The sequence below is a fragment of the Acanthisitta chloris genome, unplaced genomic scaffold (assembly GCF_000695815.1).
Source record: "Acanthisitta chloris isolate BGI_N310 unplaced genomic scaffold, ASM69581v1 scaffold9483, whole genome shotgun sequence".
Lineage (NCBI taxonomy): Eukaryota > Metazoa > Chordata > Aves > Passeriformes > Acanthisittidae > Acanthisitta > Acanthisitta chloris.
In genome coordinates this window covers 30,635-54,359 of record NW_008663553.1, presented here as the reverse complement: position 1 = coordinate 54,359, position 23,725 = coordinate 30,635, and the positions used below count along the sequence as shown (strand labels likewise).

Below are 23,725 nucleotides of genomic sequence, written 5' to 3'. Positions count from 1 at the left end.
AACCAACTAATTGGGAAAAGAAAAGGAAAGGAAAGAGAACACGTCCTAAAATATGTATGCGTTGTTTGCCTGTCTCATTTTTCTAATCATACAACAGTGAATAGACGTTGACTAGTATTCTGCCTTGAAATCTGATTTTGCTAGTTGAAGCTTCTTGCTGACTTAATAGGGGCTGAGTTTCACCATTGTAGCTGTTCCCATCTTTACTCTTCTCAGAGATGTCATTTCACATTTCTGCATCCCCTTTTTGATAATATTAAAAATACTTCGGAAGCAAGTGGAGGACCAGTTTGCAACACTAATTCTAATTTTCCAGAATGATAAAGCTATATATGCAATAAACCTTGGAACTCCTACTCCTGCTATAGATTACAGCAATAACTAAGAGAGGAGCATGCTCTTTTTGATTCATTATTGTTTTAAGGAACCTCTGAAGATCTACCTTTCCTTTACCCACTCTTGCCAAATAGAGAGAGCAGATGTATCCAGGACTTTTTTTTTTTTGGTCCTGGCTGGTTTCATTCACAGGTACAGTAACTCTTTCTGCTGAATTTTAGAGCATTCTGTCATGTGGGAAGCACCAAGAGTCAGAGGCTATGGCCACATTTCTGTGATTCAATATTGGTTATGAACTAAACTGATTGAAATGAGAAAAATGCATGGAAAAAGGGTGTGCATTCATAGGGCAGATTCTTTTCTCCCTTTCCTTTCCAGTCTCTTCTGTTTCTTTAAGATCTCTTAAAATCTCTTTTTTATGTTCTTGTATCAAAAATGTTAATAAGCACTTGATGTGGTACAGAAAACATGGCTTTGTTTTTTCCAAAATTTCCACAACAAGTGTAACATCTCTTTCATTATAATTGATTTTCAAGTTTGTTTAAAATGTTTCATGAGGCATAACCTATTGAAATGAGTCATGTAGTTTTCAGGGTGTTCTGGGAATAAAAGATTCCTGTACAATGTAGGTGTAAAAGACACTATTAAAATGTTAGCACTATAATAGCTCTCCCTAAACATGTTGAAAATGGTTTGATTTTTTGAATTGAAAGAACAGTTCAACTCACCATCAATTACACTCAGAGCTCATTACATTTGTGCTGTTATAATTATCAGTCCTTTTATGTCTTGGGCCTTTCTTGTAGCTCTTTGGAAGAGTATTTTGGTTTTGATGCACAGCTGCTTGTTTCACACAGGTTCTGCCTCAAAAACCAAGATCTGATATCAAAAGCTGTTGTCAATTACAAAAACAGTCAGAGTCACAATTTTTTATGTTTTCTCAGAAGACACATATGAGACATTTCAAAGTGTTGTACTGGAGTATTTCACAACTTTTTTCTCTTTAAGCAACCTCCTAAACTCACACTTTTGTTGTGTCATGGATCCCATAGACAATGTTGCTTCTTTAAAGGATAATACTCTGGAGTTCTTACATTGTGCAGGATTTTATTCCTCATGTAACCCTATCCATATTGCTGTTGGCATATGAAGGAGTGGAGTAATTTGAAGTAGGATTTTGAGAGCTGGGAATTAAAAGGAGAGACTGTCTCTAGCACTTCCCTCAGTATTTGTTTCTGTGTCTAAGTCTATAGGCTAAACAAAATTTTTAAAAAAATATTTTCCTTTATGTATCAGCATTTTAAACAAAGTTTTCTGTAATAGTGGATTATAAAGCTTGTCTTGTCTCTAAAAAATCACCCATAATGCTCCATAAAAGAGCATTATGTCAAAATAAGTGACCTGAAATGATAAATATTATCTTTCCTGAAGTCCTACTGCTTGGACTTGGCCACTGGGTGTGTACCAGCACAAGGGCTTTTATTCCCCACCAGGCTGCACATACTTCTTTAGTTTGTTCACTGCTCTTTGATAACATGACAGATTTCCATTAAAGATTATCAATCTGGTTCAAGAAGTCTTCTCGATGATAGCATGTTTGTATATGTGCCAGGCCATGACACAAATATGTGCATGAGAAAAACACCTGTTCAGTTTGTATTCTCCATATTAAGAAACACATCTTTGAGCACTTCACACTAAGAAGGTCCCAGAAGTAGTTTGTCTTGGCTGAAAATGATCTCTGTCAGCCTATGCTCTTAGTAGTAGTTTTAAATTGTTTACAGTTGAGTCAGATAGGAGAATGACTGCATCCTTAGATACTGAAAGTAAAGCAAGCATGAAGCATACATGATCTTAAACTGTTAAGGGCTAAGCCTCTGATGAGGGACTCAGTCATGACACTAGTTGTTTAAAAAGCTGGCTGGTGTAGTTCTTTGTGGCTGCAATGGAAAACCAAGACATTTGTTTCATTTGGGCAAGTTGGGTTTTTTCCAGCATATTTCTGTAAAAGGCAAATCAACTTCTCTTCTGTGCATCTGTTCTGTGAAATGACAGACTTCTCTTCAGGCAAAAAAATCTTGCAGTAATTTGTCTGACTATCACCAGACAGGTAAATAAAGCTTGAAAAGCAGATGTTTCAAAGAACAAATTGAAGCAATACCAGACAATGTAATTTACATTTGACTGTGCATCTTAGCATCTACAGATTTTCTATTAATAACTGTAAAATAAATCCTGTAAAAAAAGCAATGCTTAAAAGAAAACTTTCCAAGATTTCACATACACTATTTTCTTCTGTGTTCCCATAAAAATGTTAACATATTAGCAGTATAGAAAATTAGTCAATTACCTATAAATTCCTGTCATAAGATGCTTAAAGGGAATTGTTTAAACTGAATAGCAGTGAAGGTAAATGAGTAATATGCTCTGTCAAGTAAATGTGCATGTGCTTAAAAACATCATGTTCTGTTTAACAGCCGAATCAGAAGTACACATCTCTGAAGAGATTTAGGGTGGAGGGAGAGAGAGGATTTTGACTGAATGTCTGTATTCTGTTGAACATACAGTCAGGAATCAAACTAATCATTAAAGAAAGCAGGGGAACATATTAGCAATGACACATTCTTCATATGTGATATCTTCAAATACAGAGTTCCAATTCATTCATAGATGAATTTTTTTTAAGGAACTACCCTGCTGACAGTAGTTTATATGTTGTCAAAATGCTGGAACATTTTGAGCATGGCCAGGACCAAATCATACCATTGCTGGTCAGCATACGATTTCTTATGCATGGAAGGAAGATGAGACAAGAGATGAGTCACTGCACCCATCTTCTGAGTTATTTTCCCAGGAGGAATTTGCCTTTCCAGAGGCACCTAGTCAACACAGAATGAAGCCAAAGAATCTGATATTCAGTGCATGATGGTAGACAGTCAGCTATAGAAGAGGAGGTCAGTGCTGAATGAGGAATTTCAAACCATTCTGTGGGTACAGTAATTCATGTGTTCACTCTACCTGTGCTCCAAGCCAGTTCCATTCAAAAGTGATGTTTTCTTAAATTAAGGTCACAAACCCCTACTTCTCCAATAACATGACTATCCACTTCTGAGGACTTGACTTCATTTCTGTCACATAGTGCAAAGATGGTCATGGCCTTGGCACGTAATTTTGTTGTGGTGATGTCCTTACTATTTTCAGGGGGTTTCACACTCTTTTATGTATGACAGAATTGTATTTATTTTAATATTCTTTGTTAATCTCCACATCCCTAGTGAGACATAATGATTCTGCTCCTCTTCATGTTGAATCTTGAATAAAAAGTCTATAGTTAGTATAATTTGGTTGAATTCAGTATTTTCAAGTGTGTATTTAACACTCTTGAGGGAAAAAAAATCACTTGGGCCCTCAGGCAACTTAGGGATAGAGACACCTACTTTGTGAATTTAAAACAACTTTATAGGGCAGGCAGGTACACAGGTGATCAGCTCAGCCAAAATTCTGCTGCCTCTAGGCATGCACAGTACAGCATATTAGTTATCCAAGGATGTATTTGTCAGGGACACATTTGTCTTGCTGTCCTTTAAACAGCTTAAGCCATACTTTTGTGAATGCATTTCATGACTTAGTTTCTCAAATATAACTTAAGATGTATAAAAGGTATTTAAATGCTCATTTGGTTCTCATCTTGAGTACACAGTCGCATTGAATAAAAAACCCCAAAATTTCCAGAGGTCTCATGGAGCCTACTTTTGGAAATTGGTGGGAAAATTCTTCATTTGCAAAGCAGTAGCAGGAAGTAACAAAAACACAATAGCAAGGTAGTAACAGGATTTGTGCAGATGCTTGTGACATTGGGGAAGTAATTTTAAATGTCAGTTTCACTGAAGCTGTATAAGCATCTTTCATGAATAAGCAGTACAGAAGAAGGATGGTGCTAGAACCGAATGCTAGGCAGGAGACATCCCAAACTGTGTGTAAAGACACTGCTAAATATAGTTGGGATACTATATCATTAAACTTTCCTCTTCTTGAAGTCATGTTGCCAAAGAGGGAGGAATATGGGGGAGCAGGAGGAAAAGAGAGATGGCTGATGCACTCCAGAATGTTTTCCAACAGAACTCGGGGGCGGGGAGAAATTTCCGACCAGCATTTTTGCAGAAGGATTTTATCTCCTCAGGTTTGTGGAGAAGATTTGGACCATATATTTAGTTGTCAGATTGTTAGATGAGGGCTTCCATGTGGTAGTTCCATCAGAGCCCCTGCTGTGTTTGGGGTCTACAGTGTACTTTGAAAAATGTGTGCTCACTGTTATTACATGGAGATAAGCCCCAGTATATTTTTATCTACAAAATGTTTTGTGCATTGAATATCAAGTCTGACAGGCAGAGAAGCAATTTCTGTGGTTGCTAGTTCTTACTCTCTGCTATTACAGAGAAACACCACCATCCAGAGTTTTACTTGCATGACAGTTTCTCTAGTGAGTAAAGAGATACAAGATATTTCAAATGAGCTGACCTTGCTATAAATAAACCTAGCTATACCTGAGGAAAACAGATTTACACTAGTTTTGTCAAGCTGGCCATAAAACTGAAACTCTGGCTGAAAATACTGCAATTGCCACTGAATGCTGAAATCTCAGCTCATTTCTTTGCAAATCTAACCTCTCAGTAATTTTAAACATAATTTGATGGAAAGTCCATTGGAACAATTTGCTGATCTTTGACATTCTCGTTATCTATAATGCTTTGTAAAACATTCTCTGAAATAATCTAGTGTGGAATTTTTTTTCAGAATGTCTGCTGTGACCCTGTCTTTGAGATTAAAAATAATTCAAGAAAAAATGAGTTGTTAGAGGAAGACAAGGCCCTTTATGTCACGTAGGGTTTTCCTCTGCCAGCATACAGCTGCTTTCTGTAGTAAAATTTCTAAGGTTTTATGTGAACTCTTGTTCCCTATGTGTGCATTACTAGAGGGTGGGAGCAAAGTAATTGGAGACCCTGTTGAATTTTGACAGTATGGATATAACAGTGATGGCAACAATGTAAGACAACACAGAAAGAACAGTACTTCAGGCCTCATTCAGGTGGCATATGTCAATGGATGGAGAACCCACAGCATCTTTGGGTAACTTGTTCTAATGTTTGATCATCCTTGTGGTGAAAAAGAATTTCTTAATATCTAGTTTGAATTTTTGATGTTCCAGCTTGTGTCCATTACCTCTCATTTCTGTGCATGTCTCATAAAAGTCTAGCTCAATCATCTCTTCTCCTTCCCATGTTGTAGCTGAAGACAGCAATATGTTTCCTCTGTTAACTCTCTCATCTTAAGCATGAAATAATGTAATTCTCTCAGCATCCTCTCATACATTATACGCTCCAGCCCCCAACCACCCTGTTGACCCTTACTGTCTAAAAGTGCAGACAGCCACTAACAACTGACCTCAACAGGTCTTTCTGCTCTTTTTTATAGTTGTGTGTCATTCACACATGTGAAATATATTGTATTATATTATAGCATATACTTGCAGAGCAATTGTAACAATAGGAGTTTATAGTACCATGAAGATTTAACCACTTATACCTTATGGCAGCAATGAAAGGCACAAATGTCCCTTGAAATACCTAAGATGTTCATGTGCTGGAACAGTTACTTAAGTTATTAAGAGAAGTCATTCTACCTGTACACACATTATTTTAAATATTAGCATTTTATGGGGCTTTTATTGTGACTGTTGTGATTACTTTTTGTTGCTCAGTGGTCACAGAAGTGGTAGGACTACCTTACAATACTGTTCCCTGAAACCTTGACAGCTAGATGCAGGTTTGATTGCTTTGTTTAATTTTAAAGTGCTAAACTGTATTGTTGCATTTGATTAGCATACAAATAAAGGATCTAATATTTAACTGCTCTCCTGGGATTTTAGGAAGTTAGCGTAACTAAATATAAAGAAGCTTTAATCATAATTTTCTAAGTTTAACTGTAATGCATAAATTATTAGCTCTTGTGAGAAAGGAGACATTACTGAGATGCAAAAGCAAACTGAAGCCAGGAGAATATAGCTGTTAATTTTTTAAACATTAATTCTATGCTACCTTCTTGTGTCAGCTGACATACATCTTCAATGATTGTATTATTAAAATGGAACAAGTTTTCCTATTAAATTCAAGGTTATTTATGAACCCAAGGGTCCATGTCAACCTGTTTAGCAATGTTTAACATCATCCCTAATACTTCGCTGTTTCACTCCATAATATGGAAGTACATTCATCCTATTTCTCCCTTATTCCCATATTTCTGTTTATTTTTATCTTCATTAATTTTCTGGTGTGAATTACTTTCAATAATATAGCTGTGTAAGGCTATCTTGTTCATTCTCATCTCTTGGAAATAAAGGCATCCAGCTATTAATTTCTTCATTATGCAAATTCATAGATGCTCATTTTCCTTTTAGACAAAAAAAAAAACAAAACAAAAACCCACCAAAAATATATCCAACAAAAGCTTAGTGAAAATGAAACCCTTAAAAGTCCATTTCAAATATCTTAAAATACTATGATATAGAATATTGTTTATGGGGACAAATGAAGTGCCTGCTTTACTGCTACTACCATGATATCTAAAAATCATTGGTTTACAAGTCATTCTATTGGTCAAGGTTATTCATTGTTCATGAGTCTCATTTTATCTTAGAGGAACTGAAGCTCAGATAAAGTAAGCACCTTACCAAAGCACAGACCCAGGTATTTGCTGTGTGGCAAGGATTAAAATCCCATTTTCCTTGTTTATTCCCTGGTAAAATCTTCTTCCTAAAGGGTGTCAGCAACATGATGTCCTGGAGGACCACTTCACCAACCATTGGGCCTCACACATTGCTGTGAGCTGACTAAGTCATTGCTAAGCCGAGCAAATGTAATTTTTTATGATTTTGCTGGACTGCAAGGTGCAAAAATACCCCTTTGCACCTTAAGTACCAAAATAGATTTTGAAGGCACAGGCCACATGCTGCCTCCTTGGCCCAGGTGACAAGAGCAGGGCTTTGATGAGAGGCTGCTACCAGTGAGGGGCACTCTCTGATTATGCGCTGCCCAGCGCTGTGGGCTCACTCCTGCTGCTGGCACCAGACCCAAACATGCTGGTGTCAGAGCGAAGCTGTCGCAATGGGCTCTGAATTCATGAATCTCACCTCTGCAGGAGGAGGAACAGCTTGCTAAAGCTTTTCAGAAGGCAAGAAAGGCTGAAAAAACTGCTTCTTACAGCTGAAGTATTCCTAGCTACTTCTTTAATTTGTCTGCATCTCCTTTGGTAGCCAATGTCTTGTGACCTGAAGCTGGAATCTAACACCCCTGTTGCAACTCAACAAAAGCACTGAATTGTCACATTTATTGCATGCTTACATGTTTTATTGAATTAAGGCTGTAAAACCAGAAAGCTTGAAATATCCATGTTTAGCATCATACCTTTCAGAAAAAGTATCTCTCATTTTCAGCTGAATGTAGTGTCTACTAGCTACATGTTGGTAATTATATTGTTATCGATGTTGGTTAGATAGTCACAACTAAAATTTCACTGACTAACAAAAGCTTCTGCATCAAAGAGAATGTCATGATGATCAAAACCCATTTTTGGAGAGCATCTTTATTTTTACTTGGTTTCTGCATGCAGAATACCTCAGTGAGAAATGTCATGTCCCTTAGATGGCTATAATGTAAATGGGACAGACTTATTAGGAAGGAAGGGGAGAAGGAAAGAGGTAAAGAAAAGTTGCTCAGCATTGGCACTTGGAAGAATCATGTTAATTCCAGCTTTGTTTGAAATACTGTTTTCTGCTTTCATATTATGCATTCTTGACTTCTTAAAGAGATGACTACATTTCTAGATGTCTTTTAAGAGGAAACGTCATTTAATGAACCACTTCAGTTAAGTAAGAGTGGATGCTAAGTGATGTAGGCTAATAAGAGGATTTAGGGTGAAGGGTTTCTATGAAAAATCTTATGCAGTGAGAGCAAGAACTGAATAGGGAAAGGAAGGGAGAGCTACTTGTTGGATTGATCAAACAGGAGATGAGCACAATATTTCTAGAGCAAAAAATCCCATGAGATATTTCCTAGGCTCATAACACTTCCAAGAATTTTTTCCAGACCAGAAGGAAGCAAATTTTGACTACTGCAGTACAGAGTTTTAAGATTTGTAGAGCAGCAAGAGATTTCTGCCTGGCTTTAGAACAAGAATTTACAGGGTCAAATCTCTCCTTGGTGGGCAGCACCTTGATTTACAGTGTTCTGCTACACTTTCTGGACAGAATGAATGATCAATAAGAACCATGACAATGTGATATGGTAGACCAGAAATATCCATAGTTTGTCTAGGAGATGAGATTTTCCATTTTTAAGAAAAAAATAAGCACTGGTATTTTCAATTCTGAATTAATTTTGTTGTTGTTCTATGTGTTATAAAGCTCAAGAAGCTGTAAGTCATAAGAACAGCCCTTCTAACCACAGTTAGACATTTTTCCCCAGACTTTCTTTCTTACTGTAAGTTTTTAAAAGATCTTGAGTAAGGTACTAAATTTTGAGTCTTCACGTGTTGCAGCCACCATACCAAGGAGAACTGTAAAGTAAATGGTGAAATGGCAGCATAATTTTCTAATTTTTCCTTGAAATTTGTATTGCTTCTTTTTGAAGCTGCTGGTTGAGATTTTTCTTTAATGGAAGACACTGAACCACTGAATTTCTGTTCAGAGAGAGACCTGCATTTTTTTTTTCTGCAGATAGCATGTAATTTGAAACTAGACATATTTTACAGGACTTTTCTGATTTTAAAAGTTCCCCTCAAGAACTTTTTTCAGCACACCACTTACACTAATTTCCCCAGTGTTTGACTTTCTACAGCTTTCCAGCATCAGGAACAAGCTCAGGCTGCTATTAAATTGGGTTTGCCATCTTCAAATAATGTGAGCACAATCAGCATTTAGTAAAATAAACATGGCCCCATTATTTCTTAATGCCTTGCTTAACAACTTTAAGATAAGGCCACATCTCCCATACTCCCAATAGGCAGCACTTAAACAGTGAGTAATATTTCTGTGTGCTGCAGTCAAGTAATCCCAAATGTAAGTAATTTACAGGATGGCATTAGGGACTGTTACAAGAGACATATTGTAATATGTCACTGAAAATCAGCCTGCCTCTGCACATTTGATCAACAGCCAGATGGAGGCTTTTATCACATTTATTTAATCTGAAATATACATAGTAATTACAGTGGACCTCTGATTTTTCAGTCCTCCCTGCTGTCTCAAGAGAAGGTAGGAAATGAATCTGTCAGTTGCAAACTGGTGGGGATGTGACCTCCTTGGTAGAATCCGGATGCATTGCAGCTAGTGGTGCTGACAGTAGAGATCATGCTGCTGGAAATTAATGCATGATGCCAAGTTAGAAAAAAAAAAAAAAGGAATAAGCCCATGAAACAAAAACTGTGTAGGATTTGTTGGGGTTTTTTTGTGAATACAGAAAGCCTTTAGGAAAGCAAAGATCAACCTTATTCTTAGCAAATCCATTACCAATCAATGGCATTAAGTGCAAGCAGGATGGTATTTAAGGCATCTGGAAACAATGGTCTTAATGTTCCCAGAGGAGAATTTGGTTAAGATATTGAATTCCATCAAGCATGTCATTATTAAATGGGGAAAATATTGTGGTTTCCATTAGTACAGAGTTAGCGTAAAGAATGGATATCTTTCAATTAAACCACTGGCAAAAATTCAAACAAATAGAAGGTAGTTTTATTTCTTAGACAGTAACTTCACAAATGGATGTTGCCATTGTCCCAAAGAATTTGCATATGATTTTATGCCCTAATTAGAGCAGCTATAGAAGATGCCTCACATATTAACAGTGGTGCTCACCTTCTTGTCAATAATTTACTCCTCTTTTGTTACTCTGTGCATTACAACAGAATGTCTCTGCTAATGTCTCTCATATCTCTATTTCTGAGATGAGCTGGATCAATCAACATCCTCTTTTGGATCAGTTACTTAACCACAAGTATGCCTGGCTAATTTTCTGGAGATGTATTGACTGACAAAATATACTATTAACTGCCAAAGAGGAAATTCTGTTACAATTATTCATACCGAGTAGTCCCACAGCAGATTAAATTGCTATTCAGCATGAATAAGGTGTCAGATTCTGGCTGTAAGTGGCTGGTTTACTGGGGTGGTTATAGGCTTAGAATTATTCTAATCTGATTTGGTAAGAAAAAATTAGTATGACAAGCATAAAGAATTCATTTAAACAATAGGTTTTCTTCCACCACAGACTAAATTTTAATTAGAACTGTTCTTCAATTAAATTAAAGCTGCCCTTCTTGGTTTTAAAACTCTCATAAAAATATTCAGTACAATGTACCTTATACAACCGTGAATCTGTTACTACCTGTCTGATCCTTGTACAATTGTACCTGTTCTCAGCTAACTTTATGTATGTGGATCTGCTTTATGGTGAAAAAACTTCTTCCTCCCTAGCTTTTGCTATCAGAAACAGCTTTGTCTCTCTCTCCTCTTCACTGATCCTCTCCATCCATTTGTTTCATGCCATTTCTTAACTGAAAGTATGTGTCTTCCACTGCTTGCACGAGGAAGTATTTATTTTTTGCACTCCCAGTGATACTGATTAGCTCTGAGAAGCAGTGTGTGAGGGTGTTTGTATAACAGACAGCATAAAAACAAGGTGGCAAAAAAGTCACAGTGGAAATATTTATGCTACTTTCTAGTAGACTTAAGCTATTGAGACTTCCTTTAAGTTAGCAGAGTAATTTTTGTAAATGCTTTGAGCAATTGCTCTTATCTCACCATAGTGCATGATGTGTAGTTGTGGTAATAATGAGTTGCTGTGAAAGATAATACTGCCAGAGACCATCTGATTGCTTGGCCCCAAACCTTGAGATGGCAGCCAGCAACAGATGCCTACGCTCAGAAAACTCCACCAAGCACATGCACCACGCTCCCTTCCCACACAGTCATGTTCATATTTTCTCTAGCAAACCAGTCTGTAGGAAATTACCAAAACACACAACTAAAAGGTACTACAAGGACGGGAGCAGAAGAGTACACTGGCATCTCCACCTTCTGTATTAATTCTTATTTATTTAGATATTTAACTTCTGGTGATAGGAAAAAGTGTTACACGCACACCGACTCTATCTGGTCTCTGACCATTTTTTGATGAAGAAAACCAAGAAGAGTAGAAATCCTCCTATATTTATTGATAGAAAGTCATCAAAATAAAGATTACACATGAAATGTGGGGTTTTTTGCAAAGTAGGAAGTCATGAATCTTGATTTTCTAGCTGGAGTTGGATTCTTATTTTATTTTTATAAGTATCTAATAGGTGGATGTTTCCAGACTTCAGTCTGCTCTCTTTTGTTTTGTTTTCTACAATGAAGGCACTGAGCATTCTGTAACTTCACTAGAAGATGAAAATTAAAATGCTGGAACAGTTGACTCATTCAGGGAGAAAAACTTTACAGGGAAATTTTCATGTCATCTGTGCCAGTTGTCTCTTTTCTACAGCCTCCTGTTTCAGGAGCCAGAAGTTATATCTGGACAGGCTGCAAGTATTTCTTCAAACCCAGAATTGACTTAATTATCCTCTACAGAAAATAGGATGAAGGCAAAAAGTTGCAGATTTTAGTTCTTTTTTCCTAAGACAAAGTCTGAAGCAATTAATGAGTTTATTGACAGCCAAAACTATAATGTCGTCAATAAGAAAAGTCTTTTATGTGCTTTAATTAGGGGAACTGTTCCCTTCAGGAAATGGGAGCTTTTAAAGCAGTATTAAGAAAAAAAAGAAAAGAAAAGAAAAGAAATCTTTAAGCAACCTGTGTCAATGACACAGACACAAAATCTGGAAGGAAGCTCTAAGGACCCTGAAAAATATTGTTAAACTTTTCATCTTAATGTTGTAGGTATACAGCTCTCTTCTAAGCACTGCAAAAAAAAGCAAGCAAACAAAAAAAAAAATGCAAAATAAATAGGTATGAGTAATGCTCTTATTTACATTTGACAAGTGCTGCCTGGACACAAATACTCATCAGAAGACATTTAGGTTTTTCTCTCCACTGAAAGAAGTCTTAGGTTCATGAGAACAACATGAGCTCTTCAAACGAAGCTGTAGTTTCAGCTGCTGAAACATTAGTGTGGGACTTTTATCCTTCTGGGATGTGGGCTTTTATTAATAGGAATGTATATATAATTCAGTACTGTGAAAAAAACAGAGGCAAAATGGGCCAAATGTGCTACTGCACTAACATGGAAAGAAAAGGCTATCAATTCCTTTGAAGATTTACAAGTACACATTTTTTCTGCCCGTCTTCTCTATGGTTGATGATGTTCTGGTATTAAAATAGCAGTTTATATATGTTGCATATTACTACACTGTTTTGTTCTTCTTTGCTACAGGCACTGAAGGAAAAAGAAGCTTAACACATATTTTAAGTTCGGAATTGGTTAATAACAAAACACATTTTCAATGAATTTCACAACCAGGCCCTTTAGGCAGCTACTCTGCAATTTAAATGAAGGTGCAGAAACTTTCTTTTCCCCCTTAACAATACTTTCACAAATTTCACGTGCATGTATTTTAGTGGTTGGTAGTATATTATAAAAGGAGATTAAAAGTACCTGTTTCCAGTACTCCAGGCCAGCAAGGGAAATTGAACTCAGGCGTGCCCAAATTAAGATGCTAAAATAGGTAAATTCTACTTACGAGTATTTATCACAGACAGCACTACTGCCACTTTTCCTAAGGCAAATATCTTGTCAGCTATCACTTCAGTCCAACCTTCTATCCATATTGTAAGAAAATTTGTATCTTAATCTATTTTCTTACTGATGCAAAACCAAATCATTGAGGTTCTGTTTTGAGGTTTTGGGATTTGGGTTTTTTGTTGTTGATCATTTGATTTGCTTTGGTTTGGTTTTTAAGTTTTACTTTTTTTATTTCCAAAACTTCCGTTGGTGGAGCAGTTAAATATTATATGGAGCCTATGGCTAAATCTGGCAAATATATTAACCTAAATACATTACACAGCCCAAGTTTGTGCCATAAGCTGCAGAAAGAAATCTTCTCTGGTTTCCATGAGATTGTGCCTTGTGGCTGACTGCCTTTTTAGCTGAATTACAGAAATGCTGGTAGTGTGATCTGACCTGTTATGAGACGAGTGGTAGTGTGATCTGACCTGTTATGAGAAGTAGAAAGGAAGAGAAGTAGAAAGGGTGGTTATGGGGGGAAGAGTTAAAAAGGTGAGGAGGGAAGAGCTCAGATGTTATAAATGCCACCTAACCATGTGAAAACAGGATCTATGCCATATTGGATACCAAAGTATTTGCCATGGAGAGAAACCTCTAATGAAGGACTGATTCTTTGGCAGAGATTTTGACCGAAGCTTTTGTCTCTGTTAGGGTTTTTATGAAGGATCCTTCCCACAAATTCTCTGGGATCTAATAAGGTCTGAGCTCCTGCTGCTATGGGTCATCCCAGATTAGTTACAGGAAAACAATAATCTTGAGATCTTTCCTGTCTCTTAAAATTCATTGTAATGGATCCACCGTTCTTAAGTAATTTGGTCAGAGTGAAAGAGCATGATCATTCAATCTATCTCTCCTTAGGAAATTAAGCTGATATGCAGAGAAACTTCAAGGGGTAATATTTCTAATATAACTTACATTCACTGGTGAACTTCACAAAACCCAAAACTACTTGCTTCCCATAGTTTTTGCAGTTTGCTCTCTGCTAGCTAGGGCACTCAAAAGTAGTACATGTTTAGATGTCTCATGATTTGTGGTTCCTTGTATATTTTCTCCAGAAATGTTCACTGTCTCCCACCATTATCACCCTCATCTGCACCAATTCAACAGCCTTTCAAATATGACAGAGCAATATGTTTAATTTTTATGCTGAATATGACAGAGCAATATGTTTAATTTTGATACTTTCTGGGTTTCCTCACCCTAAAATGCACAGGTCTGATTTTGAGCCAGGCCATACAAACAATTGCTTTTGCAAAAGTATAAAGCATTGGCAAGTTGTGCGGAAGGTTAAAAGTCCCTGAATATGGGGAAGGAAGCAGGAGATTTTTCTGCCACATAAATTGTAATATGGAGCCATGCTGTAGAATCCCTTGTTGGAGTGATTCTTCTTTGCCACAGCAATTGATTATTCATGAAATCAGCAAAAGTGACTGTAGGCTGGTGGTTTCAGTACCTCTGTGAGAAATGGGACATCCCTGCTCTTTTCCCAGACTTAAGGAACAGTAATTTATGAATAATACATATACTTGATATGTCTTCATTTTGTGAAGGCTATTTAAGATCCACAGCAAATTAGGACCTTTATTTCCAATTTTTCTTATAGTAGAAATGGTCAAAACAAATTATTATTTTGGATGCCTCAAAGCTAGGTCATCTCATGCTCAGAATGATTTTATTTTAAACTTCAGCATGTAAGCCAAAAACACAGGTTAAAAAAGTTCTGCAATAAAGGGGGCTACTTGAGCATATATTCCCCAGAACATGCCATTTCAGCATTCACAAATGTGCTTGCTCTGCCTTTGCTCAGGAAAGGGTTATCTGACCCTTTCCTGCAGCCTGCTCAGTCAAGTCAACTCTGCATAAATAAGAAGGAAACTTATGCATGAAGAAACTAAAATTAGATGAATAATTATCATATACTTTATGCAAAAACATGAAAAGTTGTTCCAAAATTTCTCTCCTTAACTAACGTGTGAATTCATATAAAAGCATTCTACAGTGAAACTTTGTCAGCAAGTCATAAAAAGTGTGTATCTACTTATTTAGTAGATCTATCTGATGTGTTTAATTTCTTAATGACTGATGCACTTTTCTTCCTCAGTCATTTTAAAAGTGTGATTTAATTTAAGTATGTGTTATTTCATTTAAGTGTTCACTGTTTGTGAACAAACAGTAACAGGCAAATCCCAGAAGCTGAAAATGGGTACATCTTCATAGCATCAGCAATCAAAAGGAAATAAAGCAGAATTATGAGCTTTTGTGTCATTATTTTTCTGTAAGGTTTTCTTTGTCTCATGAAAGGATGAAATGCACAGAAAAAGAACTGAACTTTGAAGACTTAGTCTGATTACAAAACTGTACTTTCACTATTTAAGACCATGACTATTGTAGCTGCCTGTGCTTATACAGTTAAAAAAAGTGTATACTTTAGAACAGTAGCAGCATAATATTTGAGTGGTTGGGATTTTTTTTTTGCTTGAGGTTTTTTGTGGGTTTTGGTGGTGGTCGTATTGTTTTCCTTTAATGGAAACAGCTGGATTGTAACTGTTTCTTGCACAATTGCATACCTAAGATTTCACTTGCTGGTTATGCGTGTGGCAGGGTAGGATTTACCTGATGAAGCTTATAATGGGAATCTATAAGTAATTTTAATGCTATTCTATTTCTTGGAAAGCAAACTGGAATGATCCGTGAAGTGGCCAGTGCCTAAATACACAGTTAGCACTTTGAGGAATTTTAATGGGAGTTGCTAATACTAATGCCCAGAACACTTGGATGATTATTCATGTTCACTGTATATATACCATAAATGCAAAAAGGCATAGTTTCCAAACCCCTTTATTGCTATCTTTCTGTTACTCTTCTGCCACATTTTGACATAGTAATTATTTATGATGATAGATAGCACCAGATCTATAATTCACTCATGGGGTTTGGGTCACTTCATGAAAGGCAAAACTATAGTGCATTACTCTGTATGCATAATGTAGAGCGTATTTATATTTAATGCTAACATTATTTTTCTATGAGGAGACTATTTCTATGAGGTGTGCTTCCTGTTCAGAATATTGTTTATGTTGTACAGATTTTCATTTTGTCCACTTCTAAGAATCTTTCTTCATTTCCTTCCCTTCCATCTTTTCCTTCCTCTCCTTCCTTTCCTTTTTTATTTTTAACAAATAAATTGTTCACTGGTAATATAAAGGTCATGTATAAACTTTTTCAGGACAAATTTCTCTAGTAATACTTACTATTATAATACTATAATACTTACTAATATAATCTGGCTTTGATAGCAAGGTTGAGGTTATAGCAAACAAAAAAACAAAACAAAACAATTTACTTTTGCAATCCAAAGACTACTTATACTAATTTTAATGTTAAAAATTTCAGTGTAAAGCAGCATTTATCTCATTAATTCACACTAGTGCATGGAAACCTTATGTTTTATGCTATCTTTAGGTCACTTCATGTAGTCACATCAGGTATGTCAGAGGAGGAGTGAATCACTGTATATAGGAAATCACATGAGGATGAAAACACAGAGGCATCCTCATCTCATTGTATTGTGAGGTTTTTTTATCAATAATGTTTATTAAAGTTCACAGAGGACATATGTTATAAATCTGGGTGATAAGCTAAGGTTGTGAACTTCAATCAGCTTTTCAAAAAATGCCTCTAGATAAAGTTCTGTGCTAACCCTTCTCTGGATAATACTCTGCATCAGGAAGTATATTATCCCTTACAATATCTCCTTTTGTTCTATAATGTTACTGCCAGTATACTAGCTGCTCCTGACCCAGTGTTGTTGAAGAACATCTCCTGTGGGTCACACACAGGACTTGGGGAAGCTGCGCTCCTTAGAGCCCAAATGGGTGCTTCCTTATTGCTGTAGGGAGGAGGTTTATGCCAACATTGCCACAGGCACCACAAAAGGAGGAATTTTCTAGATGGCTCAAGCAGGCTGACATTCCTGCAGCAAGCTGTCACCTTCCATTTTCTCAAGCAAGCAGTCACCTCCTTCTTTCTCCCCTTAGAAAACAAAGCCCCTGAAAGACATGGGAAAGGATGGATGCATGCCCTGAGCTCTTGCTTTGAGAAGAGAATGCTTCAGCAGTCTTGCTTCTCCCTGCAAATCTGCTGGGGCACAGAACTTGGAGTCAGTTTTAATCACCAAAATAGAGCCTATGTGCCCTTGGACTGATTACACGTACTCAGCATAGTGGCACCACCAGCAGCACCATTCCAGACGATTCATTGATATGGGGGAGGGAACAGGCACAACTAACTTTATGAGGTGTTTTTAGCTTTTTTGAGGCCCAACACCTACTATTTGTCATCATGTCCACAGAAGTGTTGTGACCATCTTCCCCAAAGTCCTCTTGGCAGCTAGAAGAGAAAGATGTGGGAGCTCAGAAAGCCAGCAATAAATTACTAAGTCATGCCTGATGAGTCCAGTGACTGTTAAGAGAAGAACTGAATCTGTAACAGTGGCCATACTACTCTGTGCTCCAGTAAACCTGAAAATGTAGTTTCAGAATGCCTCACAATTTACAAAAGGAGGGGGAAACATGATTCTTTTACTGCATCTATACAACATATTTATATAGATTTGTATATATGTTTGTAGACCACAGAATGACTTGAGTTGGAAGTAACCTTAAAGATCATCTATTTCCATGGGTAGGGACACCTTCCTCTAGACCAGGTTGCTCAAAGCCCCATCCATCCTTGCCTTAACACTTCCAGGGATGGGGCATGCACAGCTTCTCTGGGCAACCTGTTCCAGTGCCACACAACCCTCACAGTGAAGAATTTCTTCCTAATATCTAATCTAAACCTACTCTCTTTCAGTTTAAAGCCATTTCCCCTTGTCCTATCACTGCATGCCCTTGTAAAATAGTTTGTTTCCAGCTCTCTTGTAGGCCCTTCAGGCACTGAAAGGCTGCGATTAGGTCTCCCCAAAGCCTTCTCTTCTCCAGGCTGATCAATCCCAATTCTCTCAGCCTTTCCTCATAGGAGAGGTACTTCATCCTTCTAACCATCTAGGTGATCTCCTCTGGACTCACTCCAAAAGGTCTATGTTCTCCCTGTGCTGGGGACCCCAGAACAGGATGCAGTACTTGAGGTGGAGTCTCACAAGAGTGGAGGAGAGGGGCAGAATCACCTCCCTCAATTGCCAATGCTGCTTTTGCTACAGCCCAGGATACAATTGGCTTTCTAGGATGTGGGCACACATTGCCAGCTCATGTTCAGCCTCTCATCCACCAGCACCCCCAAGTCATTCTTGGCAGGGCTGCTTTTGATGCATTCATTCCCCCAATCTGGAGTGGTGCCAGGGATTGCCTTGACCCAGGTGCAACACCTTGCACTTGGCTTTGTTATAACACGAGATATACCGGTACATCTTACTGTTATACAATGATCCTGGTCAGCAGAATGTAATTATGGTATTATGGAATCATACTCAGCATTATCAGAGGCCCTTCTATCATCTTCACAGACTTGCCCTCTTTTCTGTGTAAACGTTTTTCCTGTCTTTCCCTTTTGCAAAGCAAATAAGTTGTTTGCAAACTATCTGTGGAATGTAAACAGCTCCTATAAGGGAAATGCCCTTGAAGCAGTGACAGTGGACTGATTGCATCATATAGTACATGCTAATAGCATACTCAAAGAATTACTATTACCTCGCAGCAGAGGCATTTTCATTATAATGGGAATCTTACCATGATCCTCAGATTGAATTTTACCTTCTTCTGCATATGTCTGGTGAGTCAACAGTTACAGGTTACTAGTTCATTGTTCAAAAGCTCCAAAGAATTATTCACCCCTAAGTAGTGCCATTTCCCATGATTGCCTCTTTGCAACTTTTCTGAAGCATCAGACAGCAAAACAGGAAAATGACCAGCACAGAAAGCTTGAATCTGGCAGTATTCCTGGTGCTGTGCACAGAGGTAGTAAAATGAACCTGCTAACACATTGTTCTATCTATTACAGCTTGCTCATGTTGCGTGTTAATCGAGTGTTCATAGTAAATTCACAAACTGATGCTTGAGACTGAATGATGATCTTTGAGGTTGCCTGATACCTTTATCTGACCAAATTCATGCAGACTCAGCCATGTGCAGAGAAACTTGGCACGGCTGCACTTTATCTTCCTTTTTTTTTTTTTTTCCTGGTGCAATAGGATAGGAATGAGAGGAAGAGAATATATAAGGGTTCCCCACTGAGAATCAATTCTATAAATTATGTATTATGCAGACACTATTCTGCCGATGCTATCCGATCCCCAATTCTCTGTTCCTTGTTTTTCTTTCTATAAATAGCTATGGCCAGTTTTCAGCTGTAATAAGATGAGGACAAAACTAGAAACCTTTTCCATTTAATAACCTCTGCCAAAGAAGAATAAGGTAGTATTTTTTGTAACTGTGATGTCCTCAGGGTTTTAGCAATCTGGGAATACAAGCAGCACTGTGTTGTTGATAAGATACTGGTAGTAAAAGTAGGAATAGCCATGCTGAATATTAAAGGGAGAAATGCCCTATTTTCAGGATAATCAGTATAAAAGTTGGCATTGTGAATTTTCCTGTTATTTTTTGTCTGTGTTGAACCACTTTTGCTTTTTTTCTCCCTCTAGATCCAAATGCTTTGGCTGGACAGACGGGACCTGACCATGCTCTTATAGGAGGAATAGTGGCTGTAGTTGTCTTTGTAACACTATGTTCTATAATTCTCCTTGGTCGATACCTGGCAAGACATAAAGGTAGGACAGATTTAGTGGGGGTTCAGTCACTTTTGGAAGCAAAGCATGATTTCACCTGGGAATGGTGCTTCACCTTCCCTCATCTGCTAAATGGTTTGAACACAAAAGATTCATTCACAGTCTAGTTGCAAGTGAAGTCCCCGTGAATTTTAACCAGTTTTCCAATGGAGTGGCTAAGGCAAAGGGCATGTAGTTAGCTATGTGCCCAAGGACATCTTGTAAGTCAGTGATTTAGAGAGGCTAAGAGGTATGATTGCCCTTGGTTTTGGCTGTTAATTCTAGACACTTGATTACATGACCTCCTAGTTTTAACTAGTATATCAGTTCAACAGAACATATATATATTGAGTGAACAAGATTTTTCATTTTAATAAATTATGCAAATATTTTAAGTATGTATTTAAAAGTTAATATTAAAAGATGGTGGTGAGTTTTCTAATCAGTTTACCACAGATCCCATTGGAATAAGGGGTTCATTCTTGGGGCAAGCTTTACTTTATTAAGTGATTTCACCATAATAATTCTGCTCCCTTCATTTTCAGTCCCCTCTGCCAACAGAGATAACAGGGATGGAGTGACACTGACTTCTGACTAAGCTTCTCTATGATTTGATTTTGACCTAGTTAATTCCAAAATCATTTCTTGAGATTTAACCTCTGTATGGCTTGTAGACCTATTGTTAAAACTCAGTTTATTCCCTACCCATCCCCCTCAAAAGAAAACCCAAACCAAGAGTGAAGTGAGAATGAGTGTGAGTATTAATTCATTCTCATTTTAGATAGGATAATAATATGCCTAGCAAGCATAAGCTGATAAAAACATCTTTTTAATTTGATTGGATTGTGTGTGGGAATACTAACATTTTTTTAACAAGCCAGTGAAAGTGTATCTGTTTTGTTTTACTTTCCTGAATGAACAATTATACGTCTTATGCCAGCATAAATAATGATTTTCACAAATGGAAAGTTGACTATTTTAAACAAATCTTTTTATTCATATCCAGAGCATAAAAGTAGCTACAATACTAGAATGTGAGTTGGTTCAGTTAATAAAACTGCCTCAGTTTTGTAATTCTTGAAAAGTACTATGATGTCATTCTGTAAAATTATAGATACAATCAAGAAAAAATCGAAATATAAATAGTGGGTATTTAAACATTAGTTTATTTATATTTATATATTTCATAATAAGTCTTCCAAGTTGGTTTGGTTTTTTATATGGGTAGCTATTCCATGAAGTAACCAAGATTTTATCACTTATTCTATAATTGAAAAATATATTGCATATTACTGCAGTAAGGTAAAGTGGATATTTGTTAAAATATTTCCTTAGTTTATTGTGGATATACTGGAGTTTGTGTATGTGCATTATTGGTATTAATAGTGTAAACATTTCTTAGACAAATTAGAAAGCTGAGCATACCTTTAAGATGTATATTAAACTGTGTAAAAATTGTCCATTCATGAAGCAATTGGAGCATTGTTAGAAATGTACTTCCTATAATACAGTGTAAAGCTAAAAAAACCAAAACACTAATCTTTCTTCTTCTTTTCTTCTCTGTTGTACTTATTTCTATAGGAACATATTTAACAAATGAAGCAAAAGGAGCGGAAGATGCACCTGATGCCGACACAGCCATTATTAATGCAGAAGGCAGCCAAGTCAATGCAGAGGAGAAAAAAGAGTATTTCATTTGATGCAGAGCTAGAATTTTGGAGTTTTACTTATCAGGCTGACTGCTGGAGAAAACTGGCTATCATTTCTCAGAATTCATTTCTGCCATCTTCTGCTATCTTTATTAATTCACATACCTGCTATAAGTAGCCAGTTTATGCCAACAATCAGCTGTTGACATCATCATTCTATAATTACAGTATCATGCGTAAAGCAGGACATTTCTTATTGCCTAAAAATCATATCCACTGCTCTCTTAACATACAGTGCTTGAATATACAGCCTTAACAATGTTAATCATCATCTTAATCCAAGTTTTCTACATTTTTAAATGTTGTGCAGCTTTCTTTTTCAGTTTTTTTGTTTTATCATGTCCCTACTAGTATGTCATAGACCAAAATTCGTAACAAATACTATTAGGTAAAGTTCTAATTTACTTACAGAAAATGTTACGTCTAAGGCTAGAGGTTTACAAAGAATGTTTTATACATGTCTATCTATAATGCAAAAAGCAACTTGTTTTTGAAACACATGCCCTTGGAAACACAAATCTGTTTAGAATAGTTTCCTGTATGCTTGGATTTGGATCAGTCCACTTAATTTTTTTGGTTTTGTTTTGCTTTGCTTTGTTGTGTTTTAAATGGTACCTTGACTACAGTGCCATGTTTCTGTGGTGAAAACATGCTGAATAGCTATACAGATTCTGCAAAGTTAGCTAATAGTGCTTCATTTGAAACAAATTTGTTGTGCCCTTTTACTGGATTTTGGGGTTGCAAAGATTAGAAAACATTCTGAGTAATTTCTGGTTTTATAATTTATTTGCTTCACATGAAGTCATCTGTCTACTCAAATCTGAAGTGTTCGTAGGGCACAACTGCAAGTCATTTTAGTATATGTATATAGTGCATATAATAAATTCAATTAAACATTATTTGATACATCTTCAACTTTTTTGGCAGTAGCTAAGTCAGTCACAAGTAAGCATTTTCTAATGTCCATTATATCCTTTTAGATATGATTCAAATCAATATTCTGAATAGATAACATGTATTGGTATTTTTTGTCTGTATGTCCTAGCACTGTTCAGCAGCAAACTTTTCTAGTTCTTGTTAATTTTTTCTTTGTTATACAATGGAAGCACAATGTTATATGGAAAGGTAGTTTTAAGCTAACAACCAGTGCACAGCCTCAGGTTTTAAATTACAACCACATTTGATTACTATCCTTAAAATATACTATTGAGTTGCTAAACTTCTCAATTTTTAATTTGGCAGTTCTAGAGCTGCTTCTCTCTGTTGGTTTGCCAAAAAAAAAAAAAAAAAAAAAGGAAAAAAAAAGAAAAAATAGAAGTGTTAAAACAAAAGATATATGTTTTGTGTATACAGTAAATGGACTAATTCTTTATATTAAATTCCTGTCTATGCATTTTGTGAGGTACAAACTTATGTCACCGTGAATGATAGAGAATTCCTGCCATGCTTTTAGCTCCACAGTGAAAGTCTCTGTTTGAATTATTTCTGAATTTTTTTTGTGTAATTGACAGCTGAAAATTCACATGCTCTTAAATATGACAACAAAACACTGTAAGCCCATTGGCTTATTTCCTCTTCCAATGAAATGAAAAGGTTGCCATAACAGCTCTTGGAAATGATTCTACACTGGAGAATGCAAGTTAGCCTAGTTGGAGCTTGGTTTGCTCCTACGTTTTGCACCTTTGACAAAAGAGTATTTCTCTCTGGTTGATGTATTTGTGAAGCATAAAAGCATGATGGTCTGCTGTAAAGGACTTTCTCCTGGGATTTTATTTTTGTGTGGGGAAGGGAGAGTTTGGAATATGACATCATGTAGTATGGTAAAATGGAAGATAAAGGTGCTGCATCAGATTATTTATCAGAAGAATATAAACCTTTTAAGGACAATATTAGAGTATTTTAATTGTTTTTGTTGAAGCATTTATCTTGTTAATTTCTAAGAAAAAAGGGTGACGTCAATCAAAGCAGCACTTTTTTTCAAAATATACAGACATAAATAATATGACGTGGTTGAGTGTTAACATAATAAATCATATACAGTATGACATTTTAAAGAAATAAGTCTGCATTGATGTGATTGCATGCTTGTTTTTACAGTTCACTCCATA

The 23,725-nt window shown here is 36.6% G+C and overlaps 1 protein-coding gene across 1 annotated transcript in view; it reads left to right on the top strand.

The window, feature by feature from the left end:
* The window catches only part of CADM2 (cell adhesion molecule 2), a gene marked incomplete at its 5' end in the record, with an annotated part of 63,280 nt that extends 40,383 nt beyond the window's left edge, over window positions 1–22,897 (top strand). The window contains 2 exons of the mRNA XM_009071039.1: window positions 19,786–19,911; window positions 21,490–22,897. Of these exons, the coding sequence (XP_009069287.1) occupies window positions 19,786–19,911; window positions 21,490–21,608 (245 nt within the window). The remainder of the gene's footprint in view (window positions 1–19,785; window positions 19,912–21,489) is intronic.
* Between the last annotated feature and the right edge of the window lie 828 nt (window positions 22,898–23,725).